The following is a 25,323-nucleotide window of genomic DNA, read 5'->3' on the forward strand; positions in this document are numbered from 1 at the left end:
ATCCTGCCCACTAGACTGCCAACTCTGTAGGAGCAGGAATGAAGTAAAACAAAGATTCTCTCTCCATTTAACCCAAGTATCAGAAAAAGCATCAGCCTACGAGCAAGCGAATAACTTCAGGTCACAGGTTAGGGAGGCAAGAGGGATTGGTAGGGACTGGGGCAAAATGGAGAATATATTTGTCCACTTGTCCTACCCAGCCAAGGGGGCAATTATTCCTCAGCTCCTGCCACGCAGTCTGATTTTTCTTCTAAAGAAGCTAGAAATCAAGATTTGTGTGTGAAATTTCTCCAGTTTCTCAATGTGGCAACCACTTCTATTTTTGTAAACCACGGAGGCCAGAAAGCAGGGCCCTGGCTGGTCCCCAGTTGTAACCTCTTATCCAGAAGCAGGGGGGTGGGAAAGGGATCAAGAACCAAAACCAGCACACCAAGGTGATTCCAAAATAGAGATTTGTTTATTAAGGATCATTTAGTCTCTGCATAAAAATCACCAATTGTTCCTCAGTGGGTTTTAACACACATCAATTCTCTTGGGGCTGCTCTGTTCGCCCCAACACTTTAAAAAATACAGCTCTTTTTAGCGCCAAGAAGGACAGTTAAGGCAGCGAGGCATTTTTCTTGGGTCTCAGTAGATGGAGGGTTCATCCTCTCCCCCTTGAGAGAGTTCACACAGTAGGTAGTTTCTTAGGTTGGAAAAGCTGTCCCTGAAGAAAATAACTATGCAGAAAAATGCAAATATAGTCACATAGGGCCACTCATTTGTGCCTGATAGCTTTAAAATAACCCTTCCCGTGGCCATCAAAGGCTTGCTGGTTGCTTTCGGCTATAAAAAAACTGTCTGGCAAAAGACAGTAAGAAAGAGCAGTATCTTTAATGACTGTTGTGAGGTCGGGCTGTGCAAACCACATGAGAACACACGCCAGTTTGCTTTAAAAAAAAAAAAATCCCACAACCGGGGCTCTGTGTAATTTCAGATCAAACTCCTCATGGTCCTTAAAATACCCAAAACATCATTCAGCCAGATCCTAAGGACACATGCTTCTTTTTCAAGGGAGGGGTATGACACACAGTTCCCCCAGAGTTATGCTCCGCGTGGGGGGAGAAAAAAAAAAACAAAACAAACCTTAGAACTTGATTAGAAACATTAATTGATCTTTCCCACACTGAAATGAAGGGATAAAGTCAGTCTGTGCTGCTGTGAAATTCAAAGGAGATTCGGAAGTAGGATCGTTATTTATTGCTCCGTGAGGATAAACCCCCAAAAATGACTTAAAAATAAAAACCTGGGCCGCCCAGCCCCTGCAGACCCCGGCCGGACTCTGGGCCGCTCCGGGGTGGGGGCACGCGGGCCGGTGCGGGCGGCCCGCCAGCTTGATTCACAGTGATTCGGGTTAGCCGGTTGCTGGGGTGCGCGTGCCTACACCTTGTAGTTGAGCTCGGCGTTCATCTTGGTGTACATCTCGTAGATGACGTCGATGGTGGCCGTGTAGTTGACCAGGAAGAGACGGACCTTCTCCAGGCACTCTTCCTCTGTCACGTTCTGCCCCTTGGAGAGCGCTTTCAGGAAGTCAGACTTGTAGGGTGCCGCGTAGAGCGCTGCCTTGAGACGGGCGAGAGGGGAGGGGGCACAGAGTTAGGGGACCAGCAGGGGCCGCCAGGCGGGGCACAGTGGGGTTCTGGGAGGGGGTGTCCCCGAGGTCCCTGCTACTCATGGTGTCGGAAGGGAAAGGAAGAGGGAGATGTGTGTTCCCTTCTACCCCCGTGAGGGACAGCAGGAAGGACACCAGCTTCGGGGACAGACAGACCTGGGTTCAAATTCCAGCTTGTGCCGCCGACTAGCTGTGAGCCTTGAGCAAGTTACTTAGCCTCTCTGAGCCTCAGTTTCCTCATCTGTAAAATCGGGATGATAATGGCACCCACGGGCATCAGGTTGCTCTCGTAAGGATCAAGGAGGTTGTGCAAAGTACTCAGCATGGCACCAGGCACACAGTAGGTGCTCAGCATGGACGAGCCGCTTCCCTCTGGGTCCCCTGCTCTGGAGAAGATGGACTGCTTCTTCAGAGACCGCACTTTCGGACCAGGGGAGAGGGCTGCTGACATGGACGGGGGCCTCTTTTCTCCTTCAGGGGGGGTGGGGCTACACGTCCCTAAATTTCAAGGCTCCCCTGACACTTGAAAAGTACAGAGAACAGGTAACGCGCAGAATTGCAGAGCCAGAAAGAAAAGGTTGCAGCTGAGTCAGAAGCTTAGGCTAGGAGTTAGACAGGCTGGGGTGGCTATAAATAATAAAATCATCCATACGAACAGCAGCAGTAAAGCTTTGATTTACTGAGTGTAAACCAGGCACCAAGCACTTTGTACATATTAACTCTTTTAATCTTTACTACAACCCTTGGAGGTGAGGCCTAGTTTATGACCATTTGAAAGATGACGATGCTGAGGCTCAGGGAGGTGGAATCCCAGACCGCATCTTACTGTGTGACCTTGAGCGAGATAATTAACCAACTTCTCTGAGCACCAGATTCCTCATCTATGAAATGGAGGTGAGGATGTGCGTTCGTGAAGAGTAGAATGTGTGGGCAGCCCGCCCTGGGCCAGGCACACAGGACATGCTGTTATCACTCAGGTGCGGGTTGCAAGGACTTTGTAGGGGGCAACACAGAGTGGGGGAGGGGGAGCAGGGCTTCATGGCACCCACCTGGGCCCTGCCCCCAGCCCCACCAGGGGGGACAGCCAGGGGTGCCACCTGGGGGGCCACCAGGGGTGGCCCAGCTCTTCCTGCCTGTACCCAGACTGGCTCCTGACCCAGCCTGTGCCTTGTGGGAAAGAGACCAGCCTGTTGGACCCCGGTTCTCAGGGGACAGGGGATGGGCTGCAGGGGAGGGTGGCCAGGACAGGCTGGGCCAGACGAGGGGCCAAGAGACGAGAGTTAGCCAGAGACAGCATGGGGGGCACCCCAAGGACCTCCTGACATCTTCCCGATGGGCCTCTCAGCTGGCGATCCTGGGGGCCCCCAGGCAACCAGGCTGGTGCTGAAGCCCCACTTGCAGAAACCCTGGCTAATGTCACCCCAACGTAAGCCACCAAGAGCCCTGTGGACCCGCGTCTCTTTAGCAGATGCCCCGGTGGGTACAGGAGCCCTTCTTCCCCTCCCTTCCCGGGGTGAGGATCCGGGCAGAATCCAAGGGGCCAAACAGGCCTGCCCGCCAGCGACCCTCGGTCTTCAAGAGTCTCCGCCAGGGTTGCTCCCACAGCCCCCCGGTCAGGCGTCACGGGACACTCAACGGAAACAGCACGGAGCAGCTCTGGCAACACCCACCGCGGCCACAGGTGGGGCTGGGCGAGCGCACGTGACAGGGCCCCTGCGTGAGCCAGCCTCAGCCCGAATAGGCCCAGCTGGGCCCAACCGGGTCGCCCAGGGCCACGGCTAAGCCGTGGCAGGAGGGGGGCCGGCCCACCTGGAAGATCTTCTGCACGATCCAGCCGTGGTACTTCTTGAGGGCCATCTCGTAGGCCTTGGTGGCGTTGACGCGGATGAGGTTGGGGTGATTCTCGTCCCGCTCCCCGTCGCAGATGCTCTGGAGGAAGACCTGGATGAAGCGGAGGCCCCTGCGGCCCGGGAGAGAGACGGCGCTTCAGGACCGGGCGCGCTCGGACCCGCCACGCCGCCGGCACACCCCTGCACAGACCCTGACGCACTTGGACCCGAGCGCCCGCTCTGAGCCGCGGGTACGCGCACACACGCACGCGCACACACGCTCCCGGTGGTGGTCACTCCTCAGGTGGTAGCTTCGACCCCGCTTACGTGTAACGTGACCGGCCGGCTCAGCGCAGCGGCTCCCGGGCACCTTGTCCAGAGGAGACCTGCCGCTGGCCGCTGGCCGCGCTCCCCGCCGGGCTGCGAGGTCTACGAGGCCGGGTCTGGGCCTGCCTTGCCCACTTCTGTGTCCACGCGGCCAGCCCCCGCCACGCGTCAGCTCGCGGACCACGGACTATGGACACACTGACCGGCCCGCCTTGTGCCTGGACGCCCCGCCTTCACCACCGACCCGAGCCACTGTCTACACCCTCCCGTGGCCGCTTGAGCCCCTCCTCCAGGCCCTTGAATGCACGGCATCTCATCTCCGGCTCCCTCAGCCCCAGGAGGCTAGGCTTGGCACAACCTGCCCGTTTCACAGAGGAGAACATCGAGGCACCCCCGAAAGGCTCAGGCAAAGGCCAGGATGTGAACCCCACTGTCTGACCCCGGAGCCCGACTCCTTCCTTCCCCATCCTTCCCTCTCCCCCCGGAGTCCCGGGATGAGCTGCTCTGCTCCTTCCCTGCAGAGAGGTGGGGATCAGGCTGGCGGGGGATGAGGGGAGGCTTTTAGGGGCAGGAGCACTGGGACTAAAGGGTCTCTTTGTCACCTGTGAGGTAAAGGGAAGTCCTCCATACCTGAATCAGAGCCCTTAACCATCAGGGATCAGCCTGGGCTGTGGGACTGAGCCCAGGGGACAATCCCAGCCCCGTCCTGCTCGGCCACCTCTGCTGAGCCCCTGCCTCCCCACAGCCCTAATGACCGCCCTCTACCCAGCAGCCGGGATGGGGTACCATCTGACCCTGTGGCTGAACACCTTCATGGCCCTCGGTGGCTCCCCAGCACCCCGATCAGGCTGGGACTCACCTCTGTCCAATCCCACCTGGTCCCTCCCTGCTCCTGCCTCACATCCAGAACCTGTGAGACCAGACCCTCCCAGACTAGCAGGCACCGGGTCTCTCCTGCCCTCCCACCTCTCCAAGACCTCGTCCTCCTGGGACCCTCCTGCTCAGTCCCAGAGACTCTGCCTGGCACCTCTCCTCCAGGAAGACCTCCCTGACCTCTCTCTGCTCCAGGCACTGCTACCCTGCTGTCAGGATGCACCCACCAGCCAGATACCCTACTCAGGCTGTGGTATCTGAAGAGGGACCCCACTTGTTCGATGCGGCATCCCACAGGCCCAGCACACAGCAGGTGCTTATTATGTGCTCAGCCAGTTGGCATCTCCCTTCACCCGCCCTCCCAGTCACCCGGCTCTGCCCATGTCTGATCGGGACACGAACAATCTAACCGAGCTGAACATCACCATCTGCCTTGCTCCTCCTAAGAAACCGGCAGAACTTGCCGATGGATGAACCAGGGAGCAGGCCTCACCCAGGCCTGTGAGTCTCTCACCGAGAGACAAAAGTGGGTGAGGGTGGTCCCTAAAACATGCTGTGAGGGTGTTAACTGCAGCCCACCCACCCCCCTGACGTCCTCGGCTGCGCCCTCCAGGTGGGAGACTCTCTCTGTTCCATTTCACCGAAGAAGTATGTGGTGGGGAGACGCGGCCGGCTGGGGCTGGGGAGAGACACAGGGGAGGAGCACCCTTCCTGACTCCAGGCCCAAGAGAGGGCAACACTAGGAACATCCGTGGGGCGGAGTATGTGCCTGGCTTCATGGCAGCTGCCAGTGGTGTCTACACAGCTAAAGGAGAATTCTGTGGCTGGTAGAGAGCTGTGTGAGCTCAGCCAGCCAACTGCCCGGGTTCTCTGAGCCTCGGTGGTCTTATCTGTGAGATGAGAACAACTGGATGTGGGGTCAAGTATCTGCTGGAAGGATGATATATATGTATGTATATATATATATATATATATATATATATATATATATATATATATATATATATATAGTGATTATGAGCATTCTCAAGTTTGGGGTAAGACTGTCTGGGTTCAAATCCCCTATCAGGGTACCCTGCCTCCAGCCCATGGGACAATTCTGTGCAAATCAGAGAGAGTGCCTTCTCCTCAAGATGCCGTATTCCTGTCAAGAAGCTCCCATAAAGTCAAACCTGGCACGTGCATGATGCAACCAGCCCTAGATAGGACACCTTTGTGCAGCGTACAACCTGCACAACCGTGCTTGGCCATTGGGGTCCAGCTCTGACCCTGTGACCTGGGCACATTATTTGGCCTCCAGAGCCCCAGTGGCCTCCCCCTGTGAGATGGGGATGATCACCACACCTAACTCACAGCACACGAAATACTATCAGACGTAAAAAAAATGATTAGAACGACATCTAGAGTATGCACTCACTTGCTATGCCTCTGATGGGACTGGAACAAGGGAGCATCACCAGCAGGGGGGCCTTGGCCCTTTGGGCACTTTTTCTCAGCATTTCACACACGTGAAAGGAACGGGGGTGGCCTCGGAGGGCAACAGTAGGGTTGGACACTCCTAGTCTGCAGAGCAGGGCCCCCGGGGCTGCACGGCCACACACGCCCTGCCACCCAAGCCCATCACCTTTTCAGCCACATCAGCGCCAGCGTGGCTCCCACTTTGGGCCACTCTGCTCCGTACATTTCCTTCTCCACCTCCAGGATGTTCTGCAGGGTCCGGAATTTGGCCGGGTTGCTGTCGTACACAGCTTTGATTTTCTGAAACAGAGCACACGGGGTTCTCCCTTGGAAAGGCCGTCCCCACGGACGGCCGTCCCCCACGCCTGGTCGGGGAGCACCCCTCTCCTTCCCACCCGCGCCAGCACCAGCAGCAGGGGCTTGTGCCGGTAACTACGTGACAGTAACTACCATGACTGTTCACGTTTACCGAGCACCTTCCGTGAGCCGGGAGGGTTGGCAAAGCCCTTTGTGGGCGCTGCTCTACTGATCCTCCCAGTGGTCCTGATGTTGCTGTCATGATCCCCGTTTGCAGTGGGGAAAGCGAGGCTCAGACAGGGGAAGGGATAGCTGGCAGCGGGATCCGGCATAGACCGGTTCCAGGGTCCATGCTCGCCAACCACGATCGATGGCGCCTCAGACCCTGAGCATCGGAAGTGGACGGTCGCTTTGGGATTCAAAGATGTCCGGGAACAAGGCTCCTGAATCGGAGCCAGGCAGTTTGGATCTGAATCCCACCTCCGCTCCTTCCTTGCTGTGTGACCTTAGGTCAGCCCTTCCACCCGCCGAGCCCCGGCTTCCTCGTCTGTAAAATGGGGATAACGACAGACCAGCCTCAAAGGGCCGCTGGGCTGACAAAATGAGACAATCCAGCGTGGCCAAGCGGCAGGCCGGGCCGTACGTGGATCCTCACGGGGAGAAGGGCAGTGGCTGGGTGACGGCAGTCCAGGGGATGACCCAGGAATGGGGAGGGGGGAAGGGCCGAGCCAATGCACCCGTGGACTTCGGAGTTTACTTCTTATTTGGTCGGGGTGGATACAAGAACCAGGAGGTTCCTTCCCAGGTCAACCCTTCAGACTGTCATCCCCGTCAGGCTGTGACTGCGGGGTATATGATTTCAAAGGAGCACCAAGAGCCCTGGGCCAGATGACCTGGGGGCCAAGCCTGTTTTCCACGTCTCCTTCCTGTTCCTCAACCTGGGGAGCCTGCGGCCAGGAGCAGGGCACTGGTGACTAATGCAGGTTCACAGTCCCAGTGGAGGTTCCGGGCTGTGGCTGCTGGGCCAAGTACATACCGTGATGTTGCCACTTATGTCTGCCTTGATGGGAGTAAACACTGGGGACCCGAGGCAATCTGGGGACAAAACCAGAAGAAAGATTCAGATTCCCAACAAGGAGGAGATTCAGGAACTCCATAGGCCACAGACGCTTGGGAACAGGAAGGCAGTTCACTTGGTGTGTTTAGGGATGAGCGGAGCTGTTTATAGGTGGTAAGAAGGCTTGTGGGCGAGTTAATTTGGAGCGGTGGGCTCCAGGTGAGACCAGTTTCTTGTTGCAGGACTTGTCAGAGCCTTTAAAATCCAACTGGAATATCTAGGGGGCAAATCCTTTTATCCGCAGCGCCCTTTGTTCTTGGACAGCACTGCCCAGAACTTTCTGCAGTGATGGAAATGTTCTGTATCTGCATTAATATAGACCCCACGTGGCTACCGAGCACTTGAAATGTGGTGTGACTGAGGAACTGAATTTGTAATTTTACTTGACTTTCATTCATTGAAATGTAAATAGCACACGTGGCCGGTGGCTACCTTATTGATCAGCACAGCTGTATACGGTACCTTGCAGAAATAATGTTCTGAGAAAGCCCTCTTGGCCAACAAGGCGGATCACTGCTAATAGACCAGTCTGAGGAATCTTATGAGGCAGAAGGGCCAGATTGATTAAAAATGACCTTCTCGGGCGCCTGGGTGGCTCAGTCGGTTAAGGGTCCGACTTCGGCTCAGGTCATGATCTCGCGTTTCATGGGTTTGAGCCCCGCATTGGGTTCTGTGCTGACAGCTCAGAGCCGGGAGCCCCTGCTCCCGAATCTGTGTCTCCCTCTCTCTCTGCCCCTCCCCTGCTCATGCTCTCTCTCTCTCTCAAAAATAAATAATAAACATTAAAAAAAATTTTTTTTTAATGACCTTCTCATTCACCAGCCTGTAAGAAAGAAACTGGCGACGCAGAGGCTCCACGGTTCGGAGACCCAGCCTCAGAGCCCGGGAGAACACGTCAGCAATGGGGTCCCAGTCACTTAACACTGCGTGAGGGACGCCGGCTCAACCTCCACCCTGCTCTGCAGGCACTGGCCTCAGCCTTCCCATCTAGCCAGTGGGGCAGCAGGACCGATCAGAGATGCCGCGGGCAGGACTTGAAAGAACCCACCTCCAAGGCACACGTTTTGCTTATGTCTGCAATCGGAATGTTCTTAATTGGAGGGGGTTTTCCCTTCTTGGTGTTACTGGTGACACCGTTTTTGTCTTTGCTTTTGAAGTTTATTTATTTTGAGAGCGAGAGAGCGAGCGAGAGGGAGAGCACGGGTGGGGGAGGGGCAGCGAGAGAAGAAGAGAGAGAGAGAATCCCAAGCAGGCTGCACTATGCCAGCACAGAGCCAGACTCCGGGTTCAAACTCACGAACCATGAGACCGTGACCTGAGCAGAAACCAAGAGTTGGACGCTTAACCACCTGAGCCACCCAGGCGCCCCGCCACTGACACCTTTGAGTTGATGAAAGGCAGACCTCGATGGGGCGCCTGGGTGGCGCAGTCGGTTAAGCGTCCGACTTCAGCCAGGTCACGATCTCGCGGTCCGTGAGTTCGAGCCCCGCGTCAGGCTCTGGGCTGATGGCTCGGAGCCTGGAGCCTGTTTCCCATTCTGTGTCTCCCTCTCTCTCTGCCCCTCCCCCGTTCATGCTCTGTCTCTCTCTGTCCCAAAAATAAAATAAAAAATGTTAAAAAAAAAAAAAAAAAAAAGGCAGACCTCGAAATGGGCGGGGCCTGGGACTCTGAGCAGCCTGCCCCCCTCCTTTCCCTCCTTTGTGACCCTCTGGCACTGTCGTGAGGACCTGAGACACCCCACAGGTCAGAGCCTCTTGCTGAGGGCTTGGCATGGAGGAAACACGCAGGGAATGGCTGGTTCCCTCGTGAGCAGGTTCAGCACGACCCTCACCCTCAGAGCCTGAAGCCAGCTGTGCTCCCCCAACACATTCTTCCCCCCCTCGTTGCTGTGTCCAGAGACCACAGGGCCCCGGGGACACAGACGCCCGAGCAGGCCACCGTGGGTACCCACGGGAGGGACATGCCAGACTCTCCTCGCCCGGCAGGTCAGGCACGGGCCTCCGTGTGCACGCCACCTTGACCGCACGGGAGCAGAGGCTTGGGGGAGGGGCAGCTGCAGACTGAATTCCACCCAAGGTGACCCGGCACACCTGGCCAGCCATGTGGAACAGTCCAAGCACAGCTGTTAAAAGAGGTGCATTGGGGAAACAGCTTTAGACACTATAAATGAAATACCCCAGAAGCCAGTGGAAAGAAAGTGGGGAAGGCATCCAGACAGATGGGGTTTGTTTGAATCCTGCCCCGGCCACACCCCAGTTGAGCAAGTCTCCTCGCCTGGGTGCCTCGGTTTCCTCTCATGTCAAATGGGGCAGTAATTGTACTTAACTCATAGGACTGTCACGGGAATTAAAAAACCATGTACTGGACACATTTAGCAGAGTGCCCGGTGCACCAACTCAATAAGATGGATTTTGACCACGTTCACGACTTCAAGCTCCGTGGTCCTGCAAACGTCAGCCAGCTGTGCTCAGAAGCCACAGGCCCTGAGGAATCTCTGCCCAACGGGAACACGCTTGGCCTGTACCCACATCCCTCTATCCTCTGCCTTCTTGAGGCCCCTCGTCAGGCCCAGGGCAGGCTTCAGGCACAGAATCCTCAGGCTGACTGGCCAGCCTTCTGTCATCCACTGGGCTTCTCTCCCGTGCCTGTGGGGCCAGACCGCCTTCCAGGGGGCCATGCAGGTGCGGCTCCCAGGTGCTGGGCTGGGGGTCCAGACGGCCTCCCAAACTACCCCATCCCAATCTTTCATCTTGCCTGACGCACCACTGACTTCATCCAGCAGGGACGGTGGTGGAATCTGCTAACCCTGGAGCACGTTACTACCGGCTGCCGCAAAGGACAAGGCGTTCCGGACTTAAATAGTAATGCAAGCGAGCCAGTCGCAGCGACTGTTCCCTCTTGACTGTGCAGCCAGGGGTCACCAATGCTGACCCTCACAGGGGCCAGGCGGGTCCCCTGGATGTGCTGCATGGGGACTGACTGCTCCTCAGCTCCGGCTGATGGCTTCATGTCCTCATCCTCCAAAAACGCATAATGTCCAAAGATACAGGGGGAACTGATGGATGGATAGACAGGTGCAGTAAAATATTAATGGCAGAATGCAGGTGGTGGGTGTGCAAATATGCACTGTTAAAATTCTTTCAATTTTACCTTATGTTTGAAAATTGTCGGGGCACCTGGGTGGCTCAGTGCGTTAAGTGTCCGACTTTGGATCAGGTCGTAATCTCACGGTTCCGTGGGTTTGAGCCCCACATTAGGCTGAGTGCTGACAGCGCAGAGCCTGGAGCCTGCTTTGGATTGTGTCTCCCTCTCTCTCTGCCCCTCCCCTGCCTGCACTCTGTCTGTCTGTCTCTCTCTCTCTCTCTCAAAAAATAAATAAACATTTAAAAATTAGGAAAAAACTTGTCGCATTTAACATGCTGGGGGAAAAGTCAGGGCTTGTGTTTTTTGTGGGGGTTTTTTTGCTCATAAAGTCGTATTTTTTCCTTTTACTTTTTTTCCGAGTCCGTTTCATGGTGCTTGTGGTTCCACGTGTCATTCTATTTACCACCCATCTCCCCCTTGGACTTGAGTTCTGAGAGGGCAGGGACCTGGTCACCTGGGCCCCCCCTCCCCCCCCCCCCCCCCCGCCCTGTGCCCCCTGTGCCCAGCATGCGTGGCACGAATGAGTGGCCCGACGGTGGAAACTTCCCTCAGTCCCACTTTCTATCCACCCACTGGTGGTGCCGATTGACCCGACGCATGGTTCTAGAGGCACCCATACCACCAAGATGGCGGAGAATACGGGGAGGGGATGGGGCCCCAGTTTCTCTGATAAAGGAGAACGTAGGAAGACCGGCCCGGGCGGGCTGCGCGACGTGCGGAGGCATCATACGTGCCAACTGAGCGCTCGGTCCGCGTGTGATCGTTTTCCCCGCTACGGGCCGAGTCGAGGAGAACCTTCCATGGGAGAACGTACAGACCCGGGGCTCCGGAACCAGTCATTGCCAACCACCCACGGGCGGTTTACCGGCCTGTCCCAGTGACACAGGTCATCGAGCATGCATTTCAGAGACGCAGAAAAATGTTATCTGGCCTCCTCCGCTCTGAAAAGAGCTCTTGTGCAGTTTCTGAGCAGTCCTGCCCCGGTGGCAGGGAGAAAGGCTTTTTGTTTCGCGTTCTCCTGACAGTGCGCTGTGCGGGTCACGAGGCCGCTGTGGTCAGCAGGAGCCGGGCCCTGGGAGCAGTGGCTATTGTGTGCCGTGGCCACCAGGCAGGGACACGGCTTCTGCTCCACTGGGGAGGGCAGGGATGCAGGGCCTACGTGTACTTCTGGAGCGGGGAGCGGAGGCGGAGCTGAGAGGGACGGCGGGGGGTCGGGGGGGGGGGAGTGGGCGGACCCCAGGAGAGAGGGGTGGGGAGGCTGACCCCAGAGTCCACTTCCAGCAGGAGAGGCATCTCTGTGCACACAGAGACGCGCACGTCGGGGTCAGTTTCGGAGCACCTGGGAGCAGGGAGGAGGCGGTGTGGTGCTCTGAGGTCTGCTGGTCTGGGTTCAGGTCCCAGGTCTGTGACTTTGGACGAGTGACTTAACCGTGCCGGGCTCAGGTCCCTCACTGTCCGCAGCCCACAGGTGCCGTGTGCAGGCGCAGTTGAGGCTGAAACCTGCTTCAACGTGACCTGCTGAATGTTCCAGGCTTGTCTGTCTTTGGTGCCGTCCAAGGCCACCACGCCCAGAAAAGTCAAGGGACTTGCCTAGGGTCACAAAGAGGAAGCCAGGCACTCAGACGTAATTACAGAACCAGGGCTGGTTCCACTTCTCCCTCACCTTTCTTTCTAGAATGTTCCCAGCCAGGTGAACTCACCAAAAAGGAGAGTACTCTGACAGGAAAACCAGAAGATGATTTTAATCACCAAGCACATGGTGGCCTTTTGAATAGTTTAAACTCAGGCTGGCCCCTGCTCTGGGCAGACTGTGACACTACCCAGCCTTACCTTTCCTACGGAATGTAGCCGTGCCCCAAAATTACCTTTCTTGTTTTACCAGTTTTGCAGATATACCTCCAAGTTGGTTTTTATTGTTGTCAGCAAACAGGCTCTTTAAAATGCCATCCAGAAGCCCTCTGCCAAAAGGGAGGGAGGGGGTTTGGATGGTTTCCTAGTTCCTCATCTTACCTCCAGGGAGAAAGGAAGTTGTGAAAGTTTCTTTCTCCGTGAAAGAAAGGAAGAAAGAAAGAAAGAAAGAAAGAAAGAAAGAAAGAAGAGAGAGGGAAAGAAAGGAGAGAGAGAAAGAAAGAAAGAAAGAAAGAGGGAGAGAGAGAGAAAGAAAGAGAGAAAGAAAGAAAGAGAGAAAGAAAGAAAGAAAGAAGAGAGAGGGAAAGAAAGGAGAGAGAGAGAAAGAAAGAAGAGAAAGGGAAAGAGAGAGAAAGAAAGAAAGGAGAGAGAAAGAAAGAAAGAGAAAGGGGAAAGGAGAGAGAAAGGGAAAGAAAGGAGAGAGAGAGAAAGAAAGAGGGAGAGAGAGAAAGAAAGAAAGGGAGAGAGAGAAAGAAAGAGAGAAAGAAAGAAAGAGGGAGAAAGAAAGAAAGAAAGAAAGAAAAGAGAGGGAAAGAAAGAAAGGAGAGAGAGAAAGAAAGAAGAGAAAGGGAAAGAGAGAAAGAGAAAGAAAGAAAGAAAGAAAGAAAAAGAAAGGAGAGAGAGAAAGAAAGAGGGAGAGAGAGAGAGAGAGAGAGAAAGAAAGGAAGGAAGGAAGGAAGAAAGAAGAGAAAGGGAAAGAAAGGAGAGAGAGAAAGAAAGAGGGAGAGAGAGACAAAGAAAGAAAGGAAGAAAGAAAGAAAGAAAGAGAAAGGGAAGGAAAGGAGAGAGAGAAAGAAGGAAAGAGGGAGAGAGAGAGAAAGAAAGAAAGGGAGAGAGAAAGAAAGGGAGAGAGAAAGAAAGAAAGGAGAGAGAGAGAGAAAGAAAGAAAGAAGAGAAAGGGAAAGAGAGAAAGAAAGAAAGGAGAGGGAGAGAGAAAGAAAGAGAGAAAGAAAGAGGGAGAAAGAAAGAAAGAAAGAAAGAAGAGAGAGGGAAAGAAAGGAGAGAGAGAGAGAGAGAAAGAAGAGAAAGGGAAAGAGAGAGAGAGAAAGAAAGAAAGAAAGAAAGAAAAAGAAAGGAGAAAGGAGAGAGAGAGAAAGAAAGAGGGAGAGAGAAAGAAAGAAAGAAAGAAAGAAGAGAAAGGGAAAGAAACGAGAGAGAGAGAAAGAAGGAAAGAGGGAGAGAGAGAGAGAAAGAGAGAAAGAAAGAGGGAGAGAGAGGAAAAGAAAGAAAGAAGAGAAAGAAGAGAAAGGGAAAGAAAGGAGAGAGAGAGAAAGAAGGAAAGAGGGAGAGAGAGAGAGAGAGAAAGAAAGAAAGGAGAGACAGAGAAAGAGAGAGTGGGAAAGAAAACAGGAAAGGAGAGAGAGAGAGAAAGAAAGAAAAAGGGAAAGAAAGGAGAAAGAGAGAAAGAAAGAGGGAGAGAGAGAGAAAGAGGGAGAAAGAAAGAAAGAAAGAAAGAAAGAAAGAAAGAAAGAAAAGAATAAGCTATAACTCCAACGTCTGACTCCATAGGACCACTCCTAATGAGCACAGATTCTAAATAAGCCTTGGTTATCTGGAATATGTGGCAAATGGCCACTTCTGTTTGGTGTGGAAGGTTTTTCTAAGCATGCTACTCAATCCAGAAGGCATAAGGAAAATACCACAAAGCTGATTACAAAACCCAGAAACCTCTTACATGCGGCATGAGGAGATATCCCATCACCAATCACAGGCAAACAACAAACTGATGGTCGGAGGGCTGGTCTGTGAAACAAACCATAGACTAAAGATAATTATCCTTAATATGTAAAGAGCTCTGATAAATCAATAAGAAACAGCCGAACCTGATAGAAAAATGGCATAACATAGAACAACAAAATGTCTTACCTTGACAATAAAAAGAAGATAAAATTAAAACGGCGAAATATTTTTTAGCTGTCTAATGTAACGAATGCCCCAACCTTCTCTGGTTCAACCACTCTGGATGAAACGCATCAAAATGTAACACAAATGTCCCTGCTTTCGTATACCAAGCCACACACGGTTTTCTAAATAGGGCCATCATCGATGATAGGAATTATGATAAAGGTGTGAGCCAGTAACCTCACAGGCCCCCCTGAACCCTTCACTAAATGGCTCTACGTGGCATTTTCAGGTTTTCAGGACCAAGTTGCCTAATTGAAAAGAAATTGCTCTTGACAGGCAAGGAGCACCACTCCCTCCTGCTTTCTCTGTAGCGCTTTCATTCTGCTAGATACTTGGGAAACAAATAATGAAGGGGGTCAGCTTCAAGGTCAAGCATTTTGTGCAGGACCTCCGTGACGATTCTGGCTGGACAACCTCCTACCTGGGATTCACCAGGGTTCAGATAAGGAGGTTGCCCAGAGAGCAGAATGCCCCACAAGCCATCAGTCACCATATGTCACCCAGAATCAGACTCGTTTCTGCTTTTTCCGGCTTCAACGTGGTTGGAAAGCAACAGTTGTTACGAACGCTCTGAGCACGACCACAGCACATATGCAAGCTTCCCCACGACACCTGCCGGACACTGGGCAACGGGGCGACTGAACTGCCCTGCCTGGACCCCCCTCTCATTCCATCTCAGGAATAATTTTGGCAGAGGAATAAAAAGCACTCCTCTTCTCAGACACAAGGCTTTGCTTTCAGCCTGTGTGATTCAGGATGGAAACCCCGACCCCAACCAATACTTACTTCAAAAAGGAAGAACAGGATGCCTGTGTCGTTGATGCTAGGAGCCTGGTTTAGGAAGGTTCTATTTCAAACTGAATTTTTTTTTTTTTTTTTCAGTAGCTGGATAATTAGGTTCCATTGCTAAAGATACGAGGCAGATTAACTTTACAGGTCCTGGCTTTTCGAGGACGATAATGGGAGGAACTCAAATTACAGCCGATGGAAGTGAATCATTTATTAATCCACAGGTATGTGGTGTGTGTGTGACGGCTCAGTCTATACTAAGGCCTGCTTTGAGAATGCCCACCTTCGTAAAACTAAGACTTCCTCGAGATAAGGCATTTTATTGTTGTGTGAATTGTCGTTTTTAAAATTTTTACTGTCTAAAGAGGAAAGGATGTTTACAAAACAATCCTGTGGCACCCGGGTGGTCCAGAGGGTTAAGCGCCTGACTCTTTGATTTCAGCTCAGGTCACGATCTCGTGGGTCGTGGACTTGAGCCCCATGTCGGGCTCTCTGCTGTCAGCGCAGAGCCCGCTTTGGTTCTTCCATCTCTCTCTCTCTCTCTCTCTCTGCCCCACCCCACTGTCTCAAAAATAAATATTTAAAAACAAAACAAAAGAAAGCCAATCCAAAACACTGGTTATAAATTAAAAATCACCCCTATGGCATGCCAACTCCCTTTGTCCACAGTTGTCCCCTTCAACAAAAGCCACCCCTGAAGTGGGGATGTGGCTGGGAAACTCATTTTTCTCTACTTGCTGTGTGGCCTGGGAGAAATCAGTTAACCTCTCTGAGCCGCGGCTTCCTCATTGGTAAAACGAGGCCGACAACGGACCCCACCTCAGGACCTCACCTCATCGGGTCGCTGGGAGGCTTAAACGAGGTGTTCTTTAAAGGGCTTTGCACGGTCTCTGGCACCTAGTAAATGCTCAGGAAAAAAGAAAGTATTCTTTATGCTTATTATTATTATTATTTATAACATCATTTTCATCTTTCTCAACAGACAAAGCTTTTCTTCAGAGAGGAAATCCAAAGAAGGCTCCCAATGACTAAGAAATCACAGAAGAAAGAGAGTAAGGGAGGGAGGAGAGAAAGTGGAGCCTACTGATGGATATGGATACAATTAGCAGGAAACCTCCTGTCATAAAATAAGGACTTCAAATGTACTCCAGACCATTAAAAAAAAAACGGGCTCTCAGACGAGAGTGGAGTGAGGGAGCTTGGGGGAACAGCACGGCAGAAAATGAATCACTTCCGAGCACAGGAAAGTGTGAGCTGGCTGGTTTTTATAGGACCCTGGAGAGGGCGGATCAGCTGTAATGACTTAAAAGCTCAGATACAGTTAACACGCTAACCAAAAAGAGAAAAAAAAAAAAAAAAAAAAAAAAAAAAAAGCCCCCGACACAAGTAACACTGTAAGAAAGCAACAAAAGGAGTGAACATCCACCCAGGCGTTTTTAAACTGAAACAATGAAACCTAAGACCAGAGCTCCTCTGGGTGGCTCACTGAAACCAGCGCTGCTTGGCCAGATGGGGATTTCCTAGCACTCCCCTCCCCCACTCCCAAACAGCGTGGAAGGGCCAGAAACGGGGCTACTTCTGCCCGGAGTAAGACCTCCCGGGTCTTTGAGTGCTGCCCTCCCTTATCACAGGGCCAGCCCACTTCTCAGCCCCGTGGACCACTTCCCAGCTGTGCCGACCTGGTCACCTCCCTTCCCCACTCGGAACCTCGGTTTCTTCTTCTGTAAAATGGTGCTACTCCTTCCGAATTCGTAAGGTCATGAGAAGGCTTAGAAATGAGACAGAGGCTCGTTCAAAGCTCGGCACGTGGGCGCCACTCAAGACAGGAGTCACGCTAGCTGTGATCAGGGTCGTGCGTTATATTTTACAAAGCCCTCTGTCACTCGCTCTTCCCATTCCCTTTCAGGTCGACACCTCTGGACAACTCCGCTCTGCCGCTCTGCCGGCTGCACTGCTGGGCCCCGGGAGGGCCCGACCTCTGCCCCTGAGGGATTCGCAGTGGGGCACTGTTCCTCCAAGCAGCCCTGTGCTGGAGGTGAGGCAGGCCTGGGTGAGCTAGCAAGAGACAGAGTGGACACTTTCCCTCCTACTTCTCCATTTGAGTCCCTCTGGGAGCAGAAGCCAGACTTCAGTCCTTGACCTCAGGGCCAGACTTTTCTGAACATGGGGACGAGGAGGATCTACTCGCAGTCACTGGAGGACAAAGCAGGCGGGCACCGGTGGTCTGTGCTCCGCGCTGGTCTTTGGATGTTATAAATGAGGGTGCTGGAGCGGTCTCAGACCAGCAGCTGGCCCCAGCCCTGGCCGTCGGTCCCCAGACCCACAGATGGGAGAGACAGCTTCTTTCTGGAAATCTTTGTTTCTTTCCCAAGGGCTGTGTGGCAGTGTCTGAAGGCCTGAGGCCATCCGTCCTATCTGGGCAAAGATGGAGCGATTCTGGGCGCTGAGCACCAAAATCATTTGGGAAGGTCACCTCCATCCTTCTTGGGAGGCCAAGCCCAGTCGGGGCTGGAGGCCTAGAGAGGGGATGAACTTAGGCGTGGACACAGCCTTGGCACCGTGGAACCAGGACTCAAGCTCGCGTGGGCTCGGCCTGCCGCCAGGGCCCGTGTTTCTTCCCATTCATCTACCTATGATTTTCAGAGCAAGGCCTTCAGCAGACAGCGGACCCAAGTTCAAAGTGACTTCTCCCAGTTGAGCCTCAAAAGCAGCCAACTCACAGCTGTTACAGACACAACCGGCTAACACAGGAGTCAGCGGCAGCTCTTTCAACAGGGGTCACTCAGATCTTCCCTGGGCCAGGTGAGATCATGAGCGTGACACATCAGAAGGACATCGGGCACACAGTAGGTGCTCCTAAAGTCTAGTGGGCCCCCACCCACTACCTGCAAAGGCACTACCAGCCAGTAAGAGTCTCCTGGCAGTTTCGAAATTGCAAAACCCAATTGCAGAAAGTGTATTTTTGGCTTCTTCCTCCCACAGGGACACAGTTTCCTCTAAAAGCGTCCCTCACAGGCATACAGTCTATGTCCGGTCCCTACAGAATCCAGCCTTCAACAGACACTCAACCAAAATGATAACTAAGCTGCTAGAGTAAGACGGTTCAATCCAGTTTCTTGCTCATCTTTCTTGCGATATTAGCTTTAAAACTTGTATAAACTTAAAAAACAAAACACCGCAGAGATCTGATAGGTGGTCCCGAGTCCCAGAAGGTACTTGTTGCCCTGGGGCAGATAACTTCCCTCAAAGAAGGGGAACTTCTTACTCCCAGGCCAAGGGGTGTTAAGGGGGCTGGTTCTCAGGCGGTTAACGCCATGTTCCAATTACAGGAGAAGCTGACCTGTTTGGGATGACTGGGTGACTTCTATATCCCAGTCATTCAAATTTGCATTCAAATGAGCAAGGGTTACGGGCCCAGCTTGGAGGGCCGATTACGAGGCAAACACCCGGGAGGAAAGCTGCATATCTGGTTTGCGGGTTCCGGCATCTTGAACCAGTCACTGTGCCCCCTGGACTCTTTAGTGACCATGCAGGTGGCTCCACGCGGGGCAGAAGGGGGTTTCTCCTCTGCCGGACAGGAAGCCAGGACAGCAAGCAGGCACATGGCCAAGACCACTGCATAAGGAATCCTGAGGCCTGAGGCCCGAGTTCTGGTTTGACCTGAGCTGTGGCTGGGCTCCATTGGTTGCCCCCTGGCTGTGTGACCCTGGGCATGTCACCTAACCTCTTGGGCCTCGGTTTCTCTGGCTGTATAACAAGAAGATAATTCTGTCCTTCTGGGCTGCCACTGTCCCCCCCTCCCCCCACAAATAGAGCGAACACTGAACCAAAGGGATGGGAAATCACTCTTTCTGGGGTTTCCCCTACGACTATTTAATGAGCATCAGATACCTGTAAGGCCTGATTCTCTGAACGTCCATTTAATGACATAAGAGATCTGAAGGAAGAAAAATCATCCCCAGAAAGTGGATGTCAAGAACTGAGAGATGGAGATCATTCCCTTCAGCTTCTGCATCTTCAGTTTCTCCCTAAACAGTGAGAACAGACAGGCGTGGCTTCATGCACCACGTCCGAGAGACCTGGAACAGCGTGTTAAGAAAAACACCGAGGCTGTGTCTAGACTAGAAGGGAGAGAGCGGTATCGTGACTGGTTAATAATGTCATGTCTGCCATGGGTACGGTTTATGAGTTACATATTTTTTCAAATTTATTCATTTATTACTATTTAAAAAAACTTTTAATGTTTATATTTATTTTTGAGAGAGAGACAGAGCGGGGGCAGGGGAGGGACAGAGAGAGGGAGACACACAATCTGCAGCAGCCTCCAGGCTCTGAGCTGGCAGCACAGAGCCCGACGTGGGGCTCGAACTCACGAACCCTGAGATCATGACCTGAGCTGAAGTTGGCTGCCTAACGGACTGAGCCACCCAGGCGCCCCGTGAGTTATGTATTTTAATTCAGAAAGAGAGAGAAAAGCAAAACTTCTTCTAGAAAGAACCCAGAAAACAAAAAACAAACAAAAAAAAAAAACATGGGAATGGAACCAAAAGCATTCACTCAGCAAATATCACCAGCTCACCTGGGGCCAGGCGCTGAAATAGCTCAAAGTCACAGAATGTGATAGGTTCTGTGGTAGTCTAAGGGAGTCAGGAAAGACTTTCCGGAAGAGGTGACTTTCCCGTAGGGATAAGCGGAGCCCAGCCAGGCCAAAGGAAGGTGGTAGGCTGGAGAGGAGGAGGGGTGTGCCAGGCAGAGGCAAGTGATGGCACGGCACCACTCGTGGGGCTGCAAGCCATCCAGAGAGGCTACAACACAGATTTCAAGGTGGGGTAATAGGGAGCCACCGAAGCTTCCAGGCAGGGAGTGACCAGATGAAATGACATCCCTGTCTCTCCCTCCCCCTCTCCCACTGCCTCCGCCCTCTAATTGTTAGTACTGTAGAACATTGCTGCATAATTGACCTAAAAGATGAGAGAGCAAGCCTCACAGAAGTCAGTCGCAAGCTGATCACTCAGACATGAGATCCAATTACTGGGTCAAGGTGGAGAAAGAAGCCGGACAAGGGGCTGGACTCTAAGTGGACATAGTAAAGCCTGTACCACGCCAGAGGTTCAGGCCAGAGATAAGGACGAAGGGCTAGCCCAAGATGTGGACGCTCTAAGCCACACCAGACCCGCAGCCCGAGGAATCAGCATTCACCCGGGCTGACCAACTCTGTCCCAAACCACACCCGACAAAAGTGAAAGAAATGTGATTGCTCTAAAAGCTTTCGCATCCTTCAACCCAGCAATTTCACTTCTAAAAATTACAAATAATGAAAGAAGTACACAAAGAAACACATACGAGGATGTTCACTGCAGTGTTGTTTACGAGAGTTGTTTACGAGAGCAGACCACGAGAGAAGTGATGTGCGTGGCCCACAGCAGGGGACTGGTTAATTAAAGTGACCACATTCAAACAAAGGAATTCTAAGCAGCTGTGACAAATGGTGACAGGCATGGGAAGATGGTCATGCTATATAGTGGGCGGAAAAAAGCAACTTATGCATTTTCCCTTAAGACGGACAAAAATGAGTCCAATAGGAAAGTATTTCGGAATGTCAACAGAGATGCTCTCAAAATAAAAACAAGCAAACCAAAAAACCCGACCTCAAAAGGTTCTGAGAGGATTAGAGTACTAGCACATCGTAAGTGCTCAAGAGATGACAGAGAGATTTTTATTTATCATTTCTTCTTGCAAAGTTTTTCCTTCGATACACAGATCTTCCTTACAGCATTCAATACTTTTTAAAAACACAGCTTTCTGGGGCGCCCGGGTGGCTCAGTCGGCTGAGCTCCCAACTTCGGCTCAGAGATCACGATCTCGCAGTTCGTGAGTTCGAGCCCCACATCGGGCTCGTTGCTGCCGGAGAGGAGCCTGCTTGGGATCCTCTGTCCCCCTCCCTCTACCCCTCCCCCACCTGCGCTCTCTCAAAAATAAATAAACGTTTAAAGCAAAACAAAACAGCTTTCAGCCCTTTGCCCTATTTATATGAAGAACAGTGGTTCTCACACCAGATTTTGTCTCCTCGCACAAGTCATTGTCCCAACTTGGGGAGAGGGAGGTGTTACTGGCATCGAGTAGGTAGAGGCCAGGGATGCCACTAAATGCACAGGACGGCGCCCACCACAAAGAATGATCCTGCCTCAACCGTCAGCCGTGCCATGGTGGAGAGACCCTGATTTAGAGGGAAGCGTGGCTACAACCTATTTCAGACTTCTTGCATCCACTAAGCCAGACCTGCCCCATTCAAGAAGACACACGCAAGCCACCCGGACCATCCAGGTGACCACACGCCCCCAAGATGAGACAGAGCCCCTGTGTTAGAGCCCATGGTGGATCTCAACGGACCCCTGAGTCCCAGAGAAAAGCCACTGGTGGGAGCATCCTCCTAAAACTGAAATCCTCAGGAGAAACTCTTCTCCCAGACAAGCAAAATGGTTCAAAATGGATTATCACATTTTTTTCTTTTAAGAGGGTTAAGAATTATTCTGTGTGGGCCAACCCACGGAGGCTTCTGTATAAGTGGGGCCTCTGTCAACAGATGTGCTGCCCCACGGCACATGGCTCACAGCAAAGACAAGGGTCCTTTCAGATCAGAGGAAGGGAGGAGGGGATGCTCTTCAGCCCTGGCATCCTGGCCCTGCTGGCTCCAGGGGCCACCGTCCCTTCTCCTCTAAAAGCAGCCAGATGATCGCATCCGGTGAGGGTCCCCCCAACTGCAGAACCGTAGTACGGGCACCTTTGCCGAAGATAAAGAGATTAACTTGGGGTTTCTCACCTCGACAAGGCAAACATTTGGGGCTGGATCAATTCTTTGTGGTGAAGTTGTCCTCTGCATCGTAAGGTATTTTGCGGCATATCCCTGGCCTCTACCCACTGAATGCCAGCAGCACCTCCCTGCACGCCACCCCCCCCAGCCCCGCCCAACACACACACACACACACACACACACACACACACACACACACACACACACACGCACGCACAAGCTGTGACAAACAAAAATGGCTCTAGACATTGCCAGCTGTCCCCTGAGGGGCAAAACCGCCCTCAGTGGAGAACCATTAGCTTAAACAGATTCTGAATCCTTGTCCAGGGCAAGCTGGCTGAGTCCTGCCAATGTTCACAGAACAAGAGGTGGTGGGGGGTGGGGGGAGGCATGCAAATAAAAAGTTCCTCGGTGCCAAAGCCAGTGAGTTCCCAAGCCCCTGCCTGGAGAGTCAGTGTTATTTCAACACTGAGATAACCGATAAGAACATTTCAGGCACTCCATGAGGATGGACTAAGCACCTACTATGTGCCAGGCACTGTTCTGGGTACTGAGGGTGCAGCTGCGGACATAAAAGTCCGAGACCCTGCTCTCGGGTTGCTAACCCAGGTCTGAGGATCATACGAACCAGGTGACTGCACTCACTCAAACCCTGATTAATCATCTACTACGTGAAGGAACCAAAACTGGACCAAGGAACTGATGCGATAACTGCTGCCCCCGCAGCTAAGATCCATTTGGCATTTAAGGCCTCACAGCTTTACACACATTTACCCCCTCGCAGCTAGCCTGAGAGATCAGCAAACCCATTTCACAGATGGGGACCACCCACTTAGGGGTAACGGGAGTGGCTGTCCGTGTGCCAGATCTCTTCAGCCCCAGGTCAGTGTTAAGGTTCTGTCAGTTTGTGGGTTACAGCCGAACTCTGTCCTGGGGATGGGTATCTTCCTGCAAGGCCACCGAGTGAATGAGCAGGGCAAGGCGCAGGGCAAGCCCACATGGAAGGGTCAGGTTGCACCTTTAGCCAGGACCCGAAAGGCAAAAGGCAGCGGCGGGTGGTGTTGTCTTCTATTTCCCATTTTCCATCCAGGGCCTGGGCTGGGCTCAGGGAGGTGAGGAAAGATGCTCTGAAACTGGCTTAGCGACTGCCTTCCTCACGCTCCCACAGCCTTCCTGGACCTGCCATATGAGGCAGGGGTCTTCTTCCAGAGCCCATGCCAAGCACTCTGTGTCTGACGTCACCCCACAAAGCAGCTTCCCCTGACCTGACCCCTGTTCTAAATGGAGGAAACACTTTAGGTGGTTCCCCCTAGAAAGGGGTGCCAGAGTTTCGCGAATCCCTCTTCAAAACCTCCCTCCTCGTCCTTCCTCCCTTGGTGCAGGGGTGGGGTGTCTTTGATCTGGAATGGGGGAATTCTGAGGGAAGAAGGGTTCACACCTGCGAGGGGGAGGCTGGAGAATGCAAGGAAAAGAGAGGGCTTATGGAATGGGAGGGTTATTTTAAGGGGAGGGAGTTGAAAGCCACTCTGAAAAGCAAGAAGGGAATGATAGGGTGAGGGATACAGGATTTGGGGTTGAAGGGGCGGATGCTTTCGGGAAGATGGGAGGATTGGAAGTGTCAGGGGTGTCTGGGGGAGAGGGATGATGGGGGGAGCCCAAGGAAGTGGAGAACTGGCGCGCGGGAGGGGGGTGGGCATCTTAAGGAAACGGCGGAGTGTGAGGTGGTGGAGATGAAGGAGTGGAGTGTCTGGAGGAGACGAAGGATCTGGGGGTGTCCGGGAGAGGGAGAACCTGGGGTGCCTGTAAGGAAAGGGGGTCTTGGGTGCCTGGGGAAATAGGATCTGGGGTGTCCGGGAGAGGGACGGCTGGAGGATGCTCGGGAGAAGGGGGTTCGGGTGCATCTGGGAGCGCTCCGGAGAAGAGCTGCGGGCTGGCTCCCCCATTCACCCCTGCTCACCGAAGAAGGGCGGCAGGTGGGACACCGCCTCGAGGAAGGGCCCCGTCTCGATCTGCTTGTCCGCGGGCAGCGGCTTCAGCAGGTGCTCGGCCAGCAGCGCCATTTCGGGGTCGAGGCCGGCGGTGATGCCCCAGCCGGCGCCGCGGGCGTCCACGCCGCCCCCCGGGCCGCCGCCGTCAGCGCTGGGGCCGTCACTGACGCCCGCCGCAGACTCAGGGGACGCCAGCGTCGCCACTTCCGCCCTCGCCGCGCCCGCGTAGCCGAGCGCTCAGCGCCGCCCGCAGGCCAAGCGCCTAAGCGTCCAGACGCGCCGCCCCGCCCCCACCCGCCCGCGCCAATCCGCGCCCGCCGTCGCGCCCGCCCGTCCAATCCGCGCCCGTCGCCGCCCGCCTCCCCGCCGCCATTGGTCAGGGGGCGGGGCCGGCCAGTCCGGCCTGAAAGCGCGCGGACTCGCCAGTCTAGGTCCGCCCAGGTGAGCCGCTCCCTGGTGAACCTTCTGCGGGCGTTCCCTGCGGCCCCGGCGACGTGTTCCCCCTCCGCCCCCAACCCGGGCGGACCGGCTCGGGCCGGGTCCTCGCCTGATGGGGGCGTAGAGCTGCCCAGGTCACAACTCCACTCACCTACCAGCCCAACTTTACAGCCCAACACAGCCAGCGCCCCCGAGGACACCTGTTTCCCCAAGAACAGAGCCTGTCTGTCCTCCAACAGCCCCAAGCAACCTGTTGGACGCTGTTCGGGTCGCAGTTCTCTTTAGCTGCAACCAATGGGGACGTTTGACTGTTCTTCAATGATCTTTCACCTGTTGGACGCTGCTCAAGTCACAAGTTTAACTCGGCCATGCCTAGCTGAGACTCCCGTTTCCTGAAATCTGGGGTCCTGTCTGACCTGAACGGTCTGATGTTACCTAAGGGACCTGGCCCAGTTTACCATCCAACTCAACCACCATCAGACTGAACACTTGTTTCCCCAAACCTAACCTCAGACCAATAGCCCAGGATACATGCTTGTCACCACTTGGAGCACAATTCACATCAGCCACAACCCACCTAGATCCTTGTGTCCTAAAACCCAACACCCATCTTCTCCCAAAAAATCTAGCACACAGTTGTTGAGAGCTTCTCATTCATTCTGGAATTAATATTTACTTGTGCCCAGTCTGTGCCGTGCACGGTGCTAGGTAGGAATTGTGGATAAAAGGTGTGAACAGTACAGCAAAATTCCTGCTCTTGTGATGCTGGCTTTCTAGTTTGGGAGACA

General features: G+C 53.4%; 1 protein-coding gene across 1 annotated transcript; it reads right to left on the reverse strand.

The window, feature by feature from the left end:
• Window positions 1-446: 446 nt before the first annotated feature.
• LOC122203675 (glycolipid transfer protein) lies at window positions 447-24,277 on the reverse strand. The gene is made up of 5 exons (XM_042910673.1): window positions 24,067-24,277; window positions 7,472-7,530; window positions 6,305-6,438; window positions 3,461-3,611; window positions 447-1,602 (listed from the first exon to the last, which is right to left on the reverse strand). Exons 1-5 carry the CDS (start codon window positions 24,167-24,169, stop codon window positions 1,420-1,422), a joined length of 630 nt encoding a protein of 209 aa, XP_042766607.1. The 5' UTR covers window positions 24,170-24,277; the 3' UTR covers window positions 447-1,419.
• Between the last annotated feature and the right edge of the window lie 1,046 nt (window positions 24,278-25,323).

Source organism: Panthera leo, chromosome D3 (genome assembly GCF_018350215.1).
Source record: "Panthera leo isolate Ple1 chromosome D3, P.leo_Ple1_pat1.1, whole genome shotgun sequence".
In the NCBI taxonomy this organism is placed as follows: Eukaryota; Metazoa; Chordata; class Mammalia; order Carnivora; family Felidae; genus Panthera; species Panthera leo.